Source organism: Galeopterus variegatus, unplaced genomic scaffold (genome assembly GCF_000696425.1).
Source record: "Galeopterus variegatus unplaced genomic scaffold, G_variegatus-3.0.2 Scaffold33, whole genome shotgun sequence".
NCBI classification, from domain to species: Eukaryota; Metazoa; Chordata; class Mammalia; order Dermoptera; family Cynocephalidae; genus Galeopterus; species Galeopterus variegatus.
In genome coordinates this window covers 1,174,422-1,191,815 of record NW_007726144.1, presented here as the reverse complement: position 1 = coordinate 1,191,815, position 17,394 = coordinate 1,174,422, and the positions used below count along the sequence as shown (strand labels likewise).

Below are 17,394 nucleotides of genomic sequence, written 5' to 3'. Positions count from 1 at the left end.
AATTTTGTATATTACTTTTTCAATGTGACAGTCAAAAAATAACATGATCATATAACAACAATGATGGCACTAAGGATGCTTTTAGCTACAATTAACAGGAAACCCCATTCAAAGTGGCTAAAACATTAAGAAAATGTATTGGATCACCCAATTGGAAGTCCAGAGCTGGGACAGACTTCAGAGTTGACTTCTGCAACAGGTCACTGATACTATCAAGGACCCAGGTCCTTTCTGTGGGCCCACTCTGACATTCAATGTTGCTTCATCCTGAGCGGTTTTTTGGGTTTTTTTTAAAGTTGACCCGTAAGGGGATCTTAACCCTTGGTTTGCTGTTGTCAGCACCACACTCAGCCAGTGAGCCAACCAGCCATCCTATATAGGATCCGAACCCATGGCGTTGGTGTTATCAGCACCACACTCTCCTGAGTGGGCCATGGGCTGGCCCATCCTGAAGTTTTTATCTGATTAACACTCTCAGGACTCCTTGCTTCCTCATCCACTTCTGTGGGAAAGAGGAGATTGCTTCAGGACCTCTGCCAGAGTAATAAGATAGCTTTATTCCCAGAATAAGTTCCCAGAAAACTCTAGCAATTCTATCTTTTAGTCTTTCTTTTTTTCGTCCTTTAGTCTTGCTGGTCCAAAATGTGTCACATGATCATTTCTGAACCAATCGTTGACAAGGAGGATGAAATTATCTTTAGGCCACTTAGGACTGCCCTGGAGCTGGGTGTGGGAAAAGGGTGTATTCTTGAATCAAACATCGGTTCCTTTGGAAGGACAAATGGATGCTGGGTGGACAACCAACAAAGATCACTACCTTGTTTTCTATAGTACCTTCCGCTCCATGGTACTTTCTCATGTGATCTTATAACAAACTTTCAGAAAAGAGTTGCCAACATAGTAAAGGCCTCACATACTGACCTGATCCATCCCCCATACCTCATGGTTTGAAAAGGCAAAGAGCCTAGTGTTTGGAGTCCTCTTTAAATACTTCAACAGCAGCGTAAGTGTAGATGTAGGGCATAACTTTTCAGAAAGCTAAGGATATATCTATTCTTAGTATAACTTTAGTAAGATAGTAAACTGGTGAGCATTCGAATTGCCCAATACTGTATAAACTATGTTAAATACCTCCTTCTGAGTACCTCAAAGAAATGCTGAAAATACTGGTTGGCCTTTAAGAACAAACTACTAGAGGAAGTATTAAGGATCAACAAGCCCAGGATTAGATGTGCTAATAAAAATTTTGGATAAAAGACTGGGAACTGATTAACTACTCTTAGTGCTCAAGCCTGGGGAGCTGATAATTCACCTCAAATGTTATATTAAACCTCAAACTGATTGAAAGACTCTGACAGGACCATAAAGATGAACTCATTTTCATTCTTTTTTCTTCCTATTTTTTAACTAAAAAATAAAATTTGTGGGGCTGGCTGGTTAGCTGCGTTGGTTAGAGCGTGGTGCTGATAACAGCAAGGTCCAGGGTTCGATCCCTGTACTGGCCAGCCACCCCCCCAAAAATAAACAAAATAAAATTTGTGTATATTTATGGTGTACAATATGATGTTTTGAAATATGTATGCATGTGTAACGGCTAAATCAAGCTCACATTCTCATCATTTACTGGGGTTGAGAACACCTAAAATCTACTCTGGTTGCAATTTTCAAATATATGAGGGTACTTCAAAAAGATCATGGAAAGATTTGTATTGTCTTTTAATTCCAATTTTCCATGAACTTTTTTTTTTTTTGGTCTTTTTTGTGACCGGTAAGGGGATCGCAACCCTTGGTGTGGGGTCACCCGCACCGCACTCAGCCAGTGAGCGCACCCAGCCAGTCCTATATAGGATCCAAACCCGCGGCGAGAGCCTCGCTGCGCTCCCAGCACAGCACTCTCCCGAGTGCGCCACGGGGCGGCCCTCCATGAACTTTTCAAAATATGGTTGTATAATACATTGTTATTAACTGTAGTTACTATGTTATATAATAGATCTCTTGAACTTATTCCTTCTGTCTGAGCTTTTGTATCCTTTGACCAACATCTCCCCAATACCGCACACCCCATCGATTTTTTTTTTTTTCCTTTTTGTCTTTTTTTTTCGTGACCTGCAACGGATCGCAACCCTCAGTGTCGCGCCCGTACCGGACCGGGACCGGCCACGGGATCGCAACCCTCGGTGTCGCTCCCGCAGCTCGCTCAGCCAGTGAGCGGCTGGTCTGTATGTGGGATCCGAACCCTCGGCGGGAGCCCCGCCGCGCTTCCCAAGCGGCGCACTGCAGCAGTGCGCCACCCGGGCCGGCCCACACCCCATTGATTTTAATAATGATGACAAAAATAGCTACAGCGGATTGAATGTTTACCTGTGCTGGGCACTATTTTAAGCACTTCATATATATAAAACTCATTCGATCCTTACAACAAGCCTGTTGGATATATACTGTTACTATTCCCCATTTAACAGATGAGAAAAGTGAAATTCGGAGAGGTGAGATAGCTTGCTCCAAGTTCACAGAGGTCATAAGCAATGGAGCCTTTGGCAGTCTGACTCCAGTAGCTATATTTTTCTACCATCGCTGCTGGTGAAGATTTCAAAGTAAGATGCAAACAGCCTAATGGGAACTAATACAAATTAGAATGTGCTCATGATTTTGATTCCAATGTCCTCAAGAATGTTTTAGAGGGCCACCTGCAATAGTGTGAAACCATTTTCATGATTTACACTCACTCACACCAAACTGGTCTCTCCCCAGGCATTTTTCTAAGTTAACATTTAATTATTGTTTACCAAGCAGTTGAAATTGCTACTTGTCCTTTACCCCTTCTCACTCTCTTAACATCCAAATCTCTCACATCAGATTTTGCACCTTAGCATTAGAGGTGCCCACAAAACAAAACTGAGACTCCAAGACCTGTGTGCTTGTTTTTATTCACTGTTGAATTCCCAATGCTAGCACAATGCCTGCCATGCAGCAGGCACTCGATAAAGGCAGAGAAGCAGGAAACAAAACATTGTCTGGGAAGCAAACTTAAGGCAAACACGAAAAGGCTTTGTTTCTTCTTCCTCCTTATTCTGGTTTGGAATTTCAAAAGAAGTTTGGTCTAGAGTTGAGTTTTGGTTTTGGTTTTTTGGTGGTGGTGGTGGTGGGTGTGTATTATTAGCTGCAACCAGGCCCACATATGAGGGTATTTCAAAAGTTAGTGGAAAAATAGAATTGAGATAATACAAATCTTTCCATGAACTTTTTGAAATACCGTCATATTCTCTTGAGCTGTCTAAGGATATGAATGTAACAGTGGTCAGAATATTTTGGGTGGGACTGTATGAGTTACTTCTGACTGATTGATGTGCATGCTTTACTGACCAGGCCAGCAGAGATGTTATGCTGGATAACACTGTTTGAGCACATATTTGGACTCATCTTCTCTGCCTTTGCCCCTTCACCTACACATTCCTCCGCAAGAAAACAAGAGTAGGCATCTGGTGGGGGATGTTTTGGGAGCTAAAGACTTTCTTCTGGCTCAGAGCATACTGTAATAAACTCTAGCAATAACCAGCTGTGGGAAGGGCAGGAAATGAGACATGTCCCCACCCTAGCAGCTTTTGTTCAAAAACTGGGTGACTTCATGATATAATCATGTGTGCCGAGGAATGTATGCACTGAACCAAAAGCTGACACCATTGTGGCTTTGTTTGTTTGTTTATAAGAAACCCACTTTACATTTTTTAAAGCAGGAATTATTATTAGCCAAAACCTTTCAGTAATTTTATCTGAAAGCCAACTCACGTTTTTTTGTTTTGTTTTTTGTTTTTTGTTTTAAAAGATGACTGGTAAGGGGATCTTAACCCTTGACTTGGTGTTGTCAGCACCATGCTCTCCCAAGTGAGCTAACTGGCCATCCCTACATAGGGATCCAAACACATGGCCTTGGTGTTATCAGCACCACACTCTCCCGAGTGAGCCATGGGCCAGCCCAAAGCCAACTCACTTTTAACAGTTGATTGGAAATTTCAAAATACCCCAAACATTAAGTCCTTTGTTCTAACCAGTGGTTTCCTTAATAACAAGATGTGTTTTTCTTGCTTGTCCCCACAGCCAAAATCCCGTTTCCTTACTTGTGCACTACTATAGCAGCCTTCTTGTTGCTCACTTCTAGCTATTCTCCATTCTTACACCATTCTGTATATAGCTCCTAAAATTTATGTACCTGTTAACTACAACTTTATCTATCGCTGCTTTATGCAGTCCTCCAATGATCTCCCTAGCCACTTCAATATCATCCAGCTCAGTGATTCCAGCTCAGTGATCTTGAAATGTCTGCAATCAGAATTACCTGAGGAAGTTTTTGTTTTAATATAGATTCCTGAGTCCTATCAGATCTATCAAATCAAAATTTCCAGAGGTAGCTGGCCAGTTATCTCAATAGGTAGAGCATGGTGCTGGTAACACCAAGGTCAAGAATTTGGATCCCCTTATCAGACAGCAGCAAAAAAAAAAAAAAAAAAAAATTCCAGAGGCTGAGCTGAGAAAATGAGAAAAACAAAAAGCCTCTTTAGCTATTTCTGATCCAGAATGAACAGGTATTTGGGAACCACACACATTTCAGACCTGCTTTCAAGGCATTCTACCTCATTAGCCCTACCCTATTGGGCTTTTGCTTTACCCTAGCCTAGCTCCTTTTTTTTGGGGGGGGGGGGGGCCGCAGCTGGCTGGTCTGGGGATCTGAACCTTGGACCTCAGTGTTATAACACTGTGCTCTGAGCTAACCAGCCAGCCCTGTCCTAGCTCTTACCCTTTAACCAGCTCCAAGCTTGCTTTGTGATGCCCATTCCACGTAGAACATAATACAGTTTTGACTTTGCCACTCTCAAACTCTGCATTGGAGTTGTCCTACATACATGATCCTTAACTTTTCTATTGGTTCAAGTCACATTTTTCCTCCTATTCACTACAATTTTGAGAAATCTTTATGGTTTAATTCTACCTACCAACTTAATCCTAGACTTTTCAGTGAATTATTTTAATTAGTCAATGTAATGTCTCTCTCTTTATGTTACCTATTTAGTGCCCTGTCTTCTCAATCAATTGGAAACCCACTAGGAGCAGAAACCATGTGTGAGCAGTCTCACAGTTAGGTGACTTATTTTAGCCTCATAAAACTGGCTGTGCCCAATTCTTACTGTCTGGATCTGTGAAGGAAACAGAGGTCTGCAAGGCTCTATAGAGATGGATAAACTCACTTAAACTGTCTGACCACACCCTCCTATAAACTAAAATCCATCCTGGTTCCTCCAGGCTTCAATGATGCCAAGCAAGCAGCAAATCAATTCAACTAACTGATCAAAGGAGAATGTCCTTTCTGCAGACAAAAGCTAAGGCAGCTATAGCTTTCTTCATGGAGATGGGTGCAATTTAGGCAAATAGGTGAATAGCACACTAGTGAAACACAGTTAACCAATAAACCAAGGAAGAATAACAACAGATCCAGCTTTCAACTGTCATTGAAAAACCTTTTTGAAACTTTCTAAAAGTTTTAAAAATTTTTTATTAGGGCTGAGCCCGTGGTGCACTGGGGAGAGTGCGGCGCTGGAAGTGCAGTAGCGCTCCCGCTGCAGGTTCAGATCCTATATAGGGATGACCGGTGCGCTCACAGTGCTCACTGGCTGAGCGCGGTGCGGCCGGTCTCAAAAAAGGACAAAAAAAAAACCAAAAAACTTTTTTTATTAAATCATAATTGATCATACATACTTTGGGGGTTCAACGTTGAGATATGCTGATCGAATCAGTATTACTAAAATATATATTGTTACAAATTGTAACTTATTCTTTATGCTCCTTGTCCAATCTCTCCCCATCACCCTCTCTTCCCCCTACCCCCCTTTTTTTGTTTTTTTGACCGGTAAGGGGATCGCAACCCTCGGCACAGTGTGGTCTGGCCATCCCTATATAGGATCTGAACCCACGGCCTCAGTGCTACCAGCTCCGCACTCTCCCGAGTGAGCCACAGGGCCGGCCCCCCCTTCCCCCTCTAATTACCCTAGATTTCTTCTCTCCTTCTGAAAGAGTAATGGTTACTCTGCTGATTTGTTGCCTAGATGATCTGTCCAATGCTGAGAGGTGTGTTCAGGTCCCCCAATATTACCATAGAGCAGATGCTTCTTCTGTCACTCTGGAATGGGCTTTGTGGAGAGAGATATCCTCTTATTTTCTTTGGTCTCTTCTGATGACTCTCCTTGTGTCAATGCACTCCAGTGGCTAGTGGACCATCTGCATGGTGGTTATGGCACCTAGCTGCTTTCGTGGCAGCTATGGTTATTTTGGTGGCTGTGGTGGGCCACCCACATGGAGGTGATGATTTTGGCATGCTCCTTGGCACTGACAGTGTGCCTCGTTGTGTGTTGGGGGGGTCCAGTCCCCGGATCCAAGCCTCAGGTCCCTGGGTGGGCCTTGAGGAACTGGCGGTGCATCTGGTTGTGGGAGGGGGGGGGGGGCTGGTCCCTGGCTACATACCTTAAGACCCCGGGTGGGCCCCAAGGCATTTTTGAAACTTCTGAGTTAAATACAAATACAATTGCTATTTCATAATTTACTTATTCTTTATTTACCTAATACAGTATACCTAATTATTCCCACCAATCTTAGTGGGGAGAAAGATAAAATTAATTTGTGAAGTGAAACCATTTAGAGAGATATTTTGAGGGCAGGGTGAGTAATCTCTTTAATCAGAGAACAAGGATTTCCAATTACTTCCCTTTATGGTTATACCATGTAAGTTTTAGTTCTAGCTAAGCTGACAAAATGTGGAAAGAACAATTTAAAAATAAAATTTAATTTGAAGCTGAGCAAATCTAGGATTGGTGGAAATCCAACATTTTCAGTATTGAACCTTTTTTTTTTTTTTTTTTTTGGTGGCTGGCTGGTATGGGGATCCAAACTGTTGAGGTTGGTGTTATTACACCACACTCTAACCAACTGAGCTAACTGGCCAGCCCCTTGAACCATCATTTAAAGCCAAGTCCTTGTCAAAGTTAACAAGGAGTATTAAAAAGTAAGATTTCAAATTCCTATGTCTCACCCTTCTCAAGATTGAGTATGGAAAAGGTGTAACACTACCAATTACTTAGGAGTTTACTAAACTTATACAAGAAATTTTTAGACAGAAAGCAATAAATACTAGGAATGAGGAGAAATTTCAGAAGTTACATCTCTTTGACTTTATTATTCCATTCAAATTAAATTCAATCCCTCTTTAATTTGTCTCCTCTTCCATTAGCTCTTAAGGAGTCAGGCTCCTCCTATTTGCCATGGACAATACTAATTCCTTCTTTTTTGGAATTCCCATATTCCCAGTTTGAAGTATACAGCCTACTCTTTAAAGTCCATAGTTGTTTTGTCCATGCAAATTTTATCAAAGCTCCAGAGAAGAGACCATATTTTATATTCCTTTCAATCACAGCTCTTAAAACAATGCTTAGTGCACAGAAGAGGCTTATAAATACTTTGACTGTAATTCTATTGCCCTAACAGGGGTTATATTAGAAAATAGAATGCCACTCCTCCATGTCCCCCACTTCTATAGCAGACAATACCGACAGTTACTGACCCATTCAAAAAATGTTAAATAACGAGGACACAAAAATACATTCCTTTAATGTCCAAACTAGGTCCTCTCTAGTAGCCCATTTAAGAGTAGTGGAGATAAAAGCAATGACCTTCATATAAAAAATTATCATTCTCTCACATTCTCTTGAAACAATTTTAAATCCCCCTTAATCAGGTGGCAAATGCACTATCATTTCCATGCTTTTTTTTAAAAAGATGACCGGTAAGGGGATCTTAACCCTTGACTTGGTGTTGTCAGCACCACGCTTACCCAGTGAGCTAACCGGCCATCCCTATAAGGGATCCGAACCCGGGGCCTTGGTGTTATCAGCACCGTACTCTCCCGAGTGAGCCACGGGCCGGCCCATCATTTCCCATGCTTTTCCTCTCTCCTTATCAACAGGAGATTCTTTGAATTAAGGGGCATTCCATAGCATGCTCTCTAGCACTTGACATAGGTGTTCTGTGCATGGTAGGCACTCAATTATTTTTTAATCAATATTTTCCAGAATATAAAATTTCATGGCATTTTTTCTTAAAATGACCCTTTTGCAATGATTTAAAACATTTCTACCCACTCATAGGTAAGTAAAGAAAAAGCCCAACAAGCTGCTTAAAAGTTTTGTATTGTGTCATAGTCTTCATATACAAGTGTGTAAGTAAAAAAAATTTTCTCTCTCCTCCCCAAACATCATAGTAGATCAATTCTTGCTAATATATCACAAAGTTAAAACTTATGTCCCCTTCTGAATTCTAAACAGCTAATTCTAGACATTAGCTTCTGAATCTTGTAATTTAGTGATCTGGTATGGACATGCACAGTTCCAGTGCCTTTCAACTTGTCCCTGAATTTTTCTCTCTTCAAAGTTCCAGGCAGTAATTAATTTTAATGCTCTCAAGTTAGATAAAACTGATTCCTTAGAGCTTATAAATTACCTACACTGTACAATCACTACAAATAGAACTATGAGATATACATATTATACCCCTCAAACTCTCTAGCACCATGAATAGAATTCTTAATGCTAATTGATGTACTAATTAATCCAAGGATCAAATATATGACAGCAGTAGTCTTAAAAACACTCATTTATTATTTTTCTTATATACAGTACAAATTCCGTTCTATCTTATAGATCTTTCTTTCTGGCAATATTCTCCATTGCCTTGACTATCTTCAATAATTATATAGCTGTCAATGTCTTGCTTGATACTAATAACAATTCCCTAAGTCATTAGTAATGAGAAGCTAAGGCATTAAACTAAAAGGCTCTAAACTAGTTTAAATGTGGTGAAATATTGTTGTAGTAGAACCGCATTGTATTTCTTTTCTACTTTCATGCTTCTCCAAAGTGCTATGGTTCCTGTGAGATTTTTGACTTGCACAGACTCAAATTCTGGGTTTTTCACTTTTGGATGGCTTGAGTACAGTAAAACATGATTTAGTTGGTAGGAAAATGTTTCCAGGAGTTTCAAAATGGACCACTACACAGAGCTAAAAAGTTACAACTCACTTTTCTTTAAATCTAGAACACATACCATTAGTTTATAAAGAAAAACACAACAAATCTGTCCTCTTGCTGGTAATGAAAATGGAAAATAGTTGAGCTGTGCACTTTCTAAGAGGTACTACACAAAAGCATCTTCTAAGAGTTTAAAGTGGACACAAATACTGCTTCAGTGACATTTAATATTCAATACATGATGCTTTACTCTTAGCACTTTTACATTTACTCTCCACACATAAGTTCAGATATCAAAATAATCCTGATCCTAAAAGAGAACTCACCACCAATATTTAAAGCTGTTTCTTCCTAGGACTATAGTTTCTCAACTATGCACAGGAAGCAAAGTGGTATTCTCTTAGGCTAAACTTTGTCAAGGCTCAGACAATCCTGGGGCAAACTTAGCAAGATCTTGTAAAGAAGTCTTCTGATGAAAAACTCAACACATGTGAACTTTAAAGCTTTAAGACTGACTCATTAAACAGAAATACCACAGACTTTCTCAGAGCACTGAGTCTAGTGGCTGTTGATGTCAAGGAGGCACATACATAATTTTACTCAAACTTCTGGTCTCTATTCTGTATGGAAAATGCAGTCAGCCTGATGAAGGGCCTAAAAAACATGTTGACAGGCAAGTAGCTCTTCTAAAGAGCACAGGGAAGTAAGACAAAACACTAAGAAACAATTAATTAAATGCACTGGTGTGTGCATCTGTGGGAAAAAAATTAACTTGTACAAGGCAATGGCTGTCCTAACTAAGGATGTAGATTAAACAAGAATTTAGTAATCCAGTAATGGTTCCCAAAGTGTTCACCTTTGAAGGTAAAGAAAGGCAAAACCCTGAATGGAAGAGTAAAATTTCTTCCTACAAGAAACATTCAATATATTTTATATGCTTCTGTGTGTTCTCACCCACCCCAGTGCATTTGGTGAAACGTGCACTTCTTAGAAAAGCAAGGCTTGTACTGCGAACACTGTTCTGATCTTAGCTTTTTCTAGTCAAGTCCCTGTGAACATATGGCCTGATTTCCCTAAATCTCATCACTCCATTATCCACAAAAGGAGTCAGATCCACAGTTATTCACTGAACTTTAGCACTGATCTCCTCATACAGTTTTTGTTCTGTCTTTAGAAAGCACAGTGTGAATAGGAGACTGAGGTTCTTCTATGGGGCAGTCCGAGAAAACTAAAGTTGAAGGATAATGTAGAGCGCATGGCAAAAAAATTTCTTTTGTGAATTTAGTCAAACACACATGGCATACATATACTCCCAAATATAAACAATTTACATTAACTAATATCAGCAACAGAACCCAAAACATTGGTAGATCAAATTCTAATCTGATAATTTAAAAGCAGACAGTGCTCCACTGGGTTAAAAAATTAGAATAACTAAGAGATAATACTTTAAATACCACATCATTGTAGACTCCTAGTAGGCATATCCCCCTCAACAGTTACTTTTAAAATAATGGTCATAATAGGAGAAAGAGCAAGCACCATGCTCACTATTGCAGGTTACTGGACTGCTTTGATTAAGCACTGCAGTTCACAGATGAGCACTTTATGTCTTCCCTTCAAGTTACTGAATCTTTCTTTTTCCGGAATGGTGATTTTAGCCTCTTCCATACACTATTTTTGGGTTTAGATTTTTTCTCCATGGCCAGTACTGCCTCCTTTTCTTTCCTACGTATCTCCCGTACAAGGGCATGAAAAACATCATCAATGTAGTAGCGGTATGCAGCAGATGTCTCAAAAAAGGGACAGCTGAATTCTCGGGCCAAAGCCAATCCTTCTTCCTTGGTGACCTTTAAAAGTGTAAACATAAGAAAATTTATAGTGGTAACAGTAGAAAACAATTACAACTGTCCAAAAAAGTGAATGGGCTACCATAACAGGAAAAGAGCTCCTGAACTCTGGAGGTGTTCAAGCAGAATGCAGTAATTTGCTTAATTTTGGGAGCTTGAATTACATGATTTCTAATGTTTCTGCCTTCAATTTATATGATTCTATTTCTAGTCTATTTTTAAGGTAACTTTTTGGAAGAGGAAATCATTACAGATATCAAATATGCAATCTGAATTGTCTTTCTACTTTTTCCTTCAAGAAAGAAAAACAGGCTGGCTGGTTGGCTCAGTTGGTTAGAGCGTAGTGCTGATAACACCAAAATTCAATCCTTGTACTGGCCAGTCGCCAAAAGGGAGAGAAATATACTTAAACTACAATAATGAAAACTATTAGGAAACCAAAACTGACATATACAATCATGGATGTACCATAATTTCTCCTACTTTTGAACAGTTAGACTATTTCTCATTTTCTGCTACCGTAAATAGGCTGGCAATGAACACTTTATATGTAAGTCCCTAAATAGATTTGTCCAATGGGAATTAACTGAAAAATCTAAATAGATTTTTCCAGTGGGAAGCAACTGTCAACCTGCTCCCAAAAGTTTTGCACTAGTAGTCATGAATGTGCCTGTTTCATTACACCTTCATCTTACACCAAACAGCAAAATCTTAAACATCAGTGCTAACTTGAAAGGTATCACTTATTTTAAAATCCTCCACAATTTCTCTTATTTTCTCCTTATGAGACTCATAATTCTCACCATCAGGAAGTATATCTTAAAGTCTGACTTAAGGTTCTCCTGTTGCAACATAGACAGATTTATTTCTGAGGTTTTTGGAAGTAAACATTCCATGAGCCCTTCAGTTAATGGGTTCCAAGAAGTTACTTCAAAAAGCTCATGATCTTCTTTTCTAGCTATTTAGAAATGTACAATATAATATTATTAGCTATAGTCAGCCTAGGACACCAGAACTTATTCTTCCTATCTACTTGTAACTGTGTATCCATTTAAAAATCTTTTTATCATAGAAAATTTCAGGGCCGGCCCGGTGGCGCACTGCTACAGTGCGCCGCTTGGGAAGCGCGGCGGTGCTCCCGCCGAGAGTTCGGATCCCGCATATAGACCGGCTGCTCACTGGCTGAGCGAGGAGCGGGGGCAACACCGAGGGTTGCGATCCCGTTGCCGGTCCCGGCCCGGTGCGGGCGCGACACTGAGGGTTGCGATCCGTTGCCGGTCACGAAAAAAAAAAAAGACAAAAAGACAAAAAAAAAAAAAAAAAAAAAAAAAAAAAAAAAAAAAAAAAAAAAAAAAAAAAAAAAAGCTCATAAAAAAATAGAATTAAAAGAATACGAATCCTTTCATGAACTTTTTGAAGTACCCTAGTATTTGTAATCTGATCATAATCCTGTGGATTGTGTCCTGTAAATTGATTCCTAAAAATCCAGATTTTATCCAAAATAGCAGATTAGTATATATAGGGAAGTTTTCAGGGTTAAGGGGAAACTAATTTTGACTTTCTATTTTAAGGCAAAGGAATGCATAAAACAAGAAACAAGAATGACTAATTCCACATACAGACAGCACTTTCTTCTCTATCCTCACCTGTCTTAGCTGTTTTAGGTCAGACTTGTTTCCCACAAGAACCACAGGTGTATCATCAGTACGTCGAACTCGATAAATAAGCTGTTTAAACTCCCGAACTTCATGGAAACTTCGACGATCCGTGATAGAATAACAGATGATAAACCCTTCTCCTGCCCTCATATACTGATCCCGCATGGCTGTAAACTCTGCCTAGAGAGAAACACGGGTAATTAATGTACTGATGCAACCTAGAACTACACACACATTAGCTATTTACTTGAGATTAAAGAAGAGATATGTCAATTACCTGCTATCCTGAGTCAGAGTGCATGAAAAATTAAGAGATAAACTAGTGATCTTCTCTGCATAAGCCTTCCCTTCCCATTTACTGTAGTGAAAAAGCTTTTACTCATAGCATTCTTGGATTTAATACCTGTCCAGCTGTATCCAAAATGTCCAGATTGGCAGGCTCATCATCAATACGAATCCGGATTTTATAAGCATCTTCTACAGAAGAGAAGAAATGTGTACTATGAACCCATAAATGTAGGAAGAAATATCAATTTTAAAACTTATAGAGAAGTAGATTCCACCCACATTCTTTAACAGGCCCAAATTTTCTCAGGAAACTTTCATACTAAATCCACTGAGATACATAAACTGGGTCTTCAACTAAGGTCTTTTTTTCATGTAGGTGATGGTATAGTTTATTCATAGCTTAAGTTTATAACACTTCACCTACAATTCTAAGCTAAAAAAGGATTCTGAGAGAATGTCTTTTTAAAAAATATTAAGCCAGAAAAGTAACTTTACCATTGATTAAATAGTTATTACATGCCATGCATTATATACTAAGTAATTTATACATATTAACTTATTAAATAGGCAAAATAATCCAATGAAATAGGTATTATCTCCATTTTACAGATAAAGAAAAGAAAATCAAACTCTAAAATATTAAATGTGTTCTCCAATTAGTGATAGAGCCAGGATTAAAACCCAGGGATGCTTGACTCAAAAGCCTTATATGCTATATGTTATAGTTCTTCCTCATTTTAATACTACACACAAAAGAAAAACATAACTTTACTATTTTCTAAATAATCCATATTGTTATAATTTCTCCTTTATGAAAGCAAATTTCTTTTATGCATATTATTACAATAACCTTGGAAAACACAGAAAAGTACATAAGAGGGGAAAAAGCCTACTCAATACTTCCATCACTCAAAAACAACTGCTGCTTACATACTGTTGCATCTCCTTTTAACATTTTTTTTTCTTTTTTTGGCAACTGGCCAGTATAAGGATCCAAACCCTTGACTTTGGTGTTATAACACCAAACTCTAACCAACTGAACTACCCTGCCAGCCCAACATTTTTTCTTGATTCCCTGCTTCTGACTCCTCCTCAAGGAAGAGCCCACTAAATCAATGTTTCTCAAACTATAGGTCATGATCCACTAGGATCAGTGAGTTGTAAAATCAATTTAATGGGTAGGGACCAGCATTTAAATAAACAAGCAGAGCCTAAATGAAAACAGAAAATACCAAAGTGCACCATGTGTAGTGAGGTAAGCATAGTTTCATAATATTTTACTATCAGTTACATATACATAACTTTAAGAAAGAAAAATAGGTTGGCTGTATGTATGGCCCTACCTTCCCATATATACACTTTGTGCTTATGTTTAAGTACATATAAACATACACACATACATATATTTTCACACCTATATTTGTTTGGTGTGTGTATGTGTGTGTGTGTGTGTGTGTGTGTGACCGTGACCAGTAAGGGGATCGTAACCCTTGGCTTGGGGTCACCCACACCGCGCTCAGCCAGTGAGCGCACCGGCCATCCCTATATAGGATCCGAACCCGTGGCCTCGGCGCTCCCAGCGCCACTGCACTCCCAGCACCACACTCTCCCGAGTGAGCCACGGGGTCAGCCCTCACACCTATATTTGTACTGGTTACAATGTAAAATATTTTTTCTTACAGTTTACAACCAAAGTTTGAAATAAAATGCAATAAACTGTAAACTCAATGAGAGCACACACTGTACCCCCAAGGCCTACCACAGTGCTTGGCACATAGCAGGAACTCAAGAGACATAAGTATTTGAGGCTGAATCAAATAATATTGTCAGGAGAGTAGCTGATTAGAGAAAAAACAGTGACTGATTAAAAAAAGTATTATGAGTTCTACTCTAAAGAAAAGATGTTTCTGGAGTTCTGTTATTATTTACTTAATAAGAAGTAAATTATTCTACGCCCTAAATTGATTTTACTCCTAGAACTCCCACAATAGATTTAATCCCTGAACAATGTTCTAAATTTGATACAGTACATGGAAAAAACAAGAACTTTTTCTATTTTTGCAATCCATGGAAAAATCTACTGTGTAAAATAACCACATCCAAAGGTGGTCTACCACAGAACACTGATTGGCTTTGTGGAAAACAGAGCAGCAGAGGCCTGACCCAATGGAAATCCTTCCTAGAGACCCAGGATTACAGGAGAATATCACATCCTTAAAATAATAGTAGCATGGCAGATTTTCTGTGCCATCCCTGTTCCCACCCCCATTTTTCTTTTATACTAATATGACCCCTTAGAATTGAACCTGCTTTCTTATGGTTTAGTCTGTGTAGAGAATAGCAATTAAAAAGTAAAAAGGCAAAGGAGACAAATGACTTATTTTTTCTCCTAGTATTCTGCCAACAACATAGATAAGGACTATAAAAGACAGGAGAGAAGACATTACTATATAACAAACTTCAGGTATAAGGAAGTAAATGAAGGGCTTCATGTGGAGGAAGTCCAGGCTCTGGGTTGTAAGAGTTCAGCAGGCTGGCTCTACTTGTTTTTCTGCTTCCTTCTGTGGAAGTTCAAACCAGCTGACTCATAGTTACAGAGTCAGTCTTATAGAAAAGTGACAGCAAGAAAAATTTTCCTTAAGTGGCCTTTAAGCTTTTCCTTCAATCTGGCAATATAGTATACCAACCATTAAAAAAAAAAAGACAAAGAAAGTCATCCTATTAATGTTCAATACAAAACAGAGACGGCTTATGTGAATATACAGAATTAATTCTGGAAAAAAGAAATATTCAATTGCTTACCAAATGCTACAATACTCTTGTTTCTAAATAAATCTGAATTAGACACCAAAAAAGGCTCAAGATGGGGCCGGCCCGTGGCTCACTCGGGAGAGTGCGGTGCTGATAACACCAAGGCCGCGGGTTCGGATCCCATATAGGGATGGCCGGTTTGCTCACTGGCTGAGCGTGGTGCTGACAACACCAAGTCAAGGGTTGAGATCCCCTTACCGGTCATCTTTTTAAAAATAAAAAAAAATAAAAAAAAAAAGGCTCAAGATATAAATAGTTAGAAACCATTTTTAAAACTGACATTCACCCAGATACTTTTACTGGCTGTATTTGGAAACCTGACTTACCAATGGTAGGGTCATGATCTTCTGGGAAGCGGTGGCTGATGAACTGCATGGTCATGGCTTCAAAACAAGAAATGAAAGTTAAAATTGTCATGAGGGTTACCCACAGAAGGAATTTTAAGAATCGACAATGCACTATAGCCGATGTCCCATCTGGTTTGGGTAAAAATCATTTAAGTACTTTTCATCCTTACTTCTTGTTGAATAGAAAATATCACCTACCACTTTTCCCCACTCCACCAGCACCCAGCATCACTAGTTTGTACTCGCGTGAGAGTCCTGCAGGGCTGCTACAGCAGCTACCAAGTGGGCGAGTTCCAGAATCCATTGTCCTCTGGGGGAATCCTGAGTTTCCCTGAGGAAAAACCACCTAAAAACAAAAAGGAGAAAACATTTAATCCAGAATGGGGACACCGTGAGGACAGTCCTACAGCCAGTGCCCTGCCTTCCCACATCTACACTGGCCCACTGCTCTTGCTCACTACTGTACCCTTTCTGGCGGCCCTCGCCCTCCCTCCTGGACATTTCAGGCCTATGACACATCACAGATTTTCGAACTTACTGTTTCCAGAAAGGAAACTATAAAAAGGCAAAGAAATTTAGATTTTCAGACACGCGCACTGGCACGGTAAGGAGTCGAGAGAGGTTGGGTTTTGCGGTCCCCAGGAACGCTGCCCTTAGGCCGCAGGGGTCCTCTCACGGCGGTACCCGCAGGTCCCGCCCCCTCCCCACCCCCAGCAGCTCCCCCGCCCGCCATCGTGCCCCTCACCTCTCCGCCTACCGAGCCCATCCCCCGCTGCTCGTACCCGCCAGGGCGGGAAGTCCACAGCCCGTTCAATATCACCCACTTGGTCTTCCTTCACTGGCGGTAGGGCTCGGGCACTGACCTGTGACCCCTCCCGGAGCCGGGTAAGATGGCGCCACCGGCGCCCCGCGTCCCGGCGGGAGGGGCGGGGCCTGCCTGTGACGCCCACAGTCGGCCCCGCCCTCTCCGGGGTGGGCGCCACGTCTCCTCCCAGGTCCCCAAACCTAGTTCCGCGACTCACCACAGATGGCCGTCTGATCACGTACTACACTCAAGGTAGGCACACACATACGAAAGTGTTAGATTGGCTGGACGGTCAGCGGATCCCCATACTGGCCAGCAGCCAAAAAACCCAAACTGTTAGATCATCAACGGGGTAGAAAGTAAATATTGACACCAACATCGAGAGAGAAAGAATGTGATGAGACAAGCAGGCGACCTCTAAAGTAACAACTTACTCAGGGATGTTTGTTGCTTGTGAAAAAAAAAAAAAAAAAAAACGAATTTGGCCAAATGTGACACATAGACAAGAAGTGAGGAAAGGAGCACCCCCCTCCCAAATCCTCCTAAAACACATTGAAATCAAGTTTAGAG

At 40.2% G+C, this 17,394-nt stretch overlaps 1 protein-coding gene across 2 annotated transcripts; it reads right to left on the bottom strand.

Moving 5' to 3' along the window:
- Nucleotides 1-8,212: 8,212 nt before the first annotated feature.
- On the bottom strand, nt 8,213-16,912 carry RIT1 (Ras-like without CAAX 1). Of its 2 annotated transcripts, none has more exons than XM_008570802.1 (6): nt 16,765-16,912; nt 16,221-16,365; nt 15,999-16,055; nt 12,977-13,050; nt 12,562-12,753; nt 8,213-10,915 (listed from the first exon to the last, which is right to left on the bottom strand). In XM_008570802.1, exons 1-6 carry the CDS (start codon nt 16,783-16,785, stop codon nt 10,685-10,687), a joined length of 720 nt encoding a protein of 239 aa, XP_008569024.1. In that variant the 5' UTR covers nt 16,786-16,912; the 3' UTR covers nt 8,213-10,684. The 2 variants fall into 2 exon arrangements, with proteins under 2 accessions (XP_008569024.1, XP_008569033.1); XM_008570811.1 differs by having other exon boundaries at nt 16,218-16,365; nt 16,802-16,912.
- Nucleotides 16,913-17,394: the final 482 nt, after the last annotated feature.

What these genes read in the sequence shown, in the direction of transcription:
- RIT1 (XM_008570802.1), bottom strand. Translation starts at nt 16,785, where the DNA reads ATGGGCTCGGTAGGCGGAGAG. An exon ending in TGGGCTCGGTAGGCGGAGAG is followed by an intron (nt 16,366 to 16,764) that starts GTGAGGGGCACG and finishes TTTTGTTTTTAG; the next exon opens with GTGGTTTTTCCTCAGGGAAA. An exon ending in TTTTGGATACAGCTGGACAG is followed by an intron (nt 12,754 to 12,976) that starts GTATTAAATCCA and finishes GTTTCTCTCTAG; the next exon opens with GCAGAGTTTACAGCCATGCG.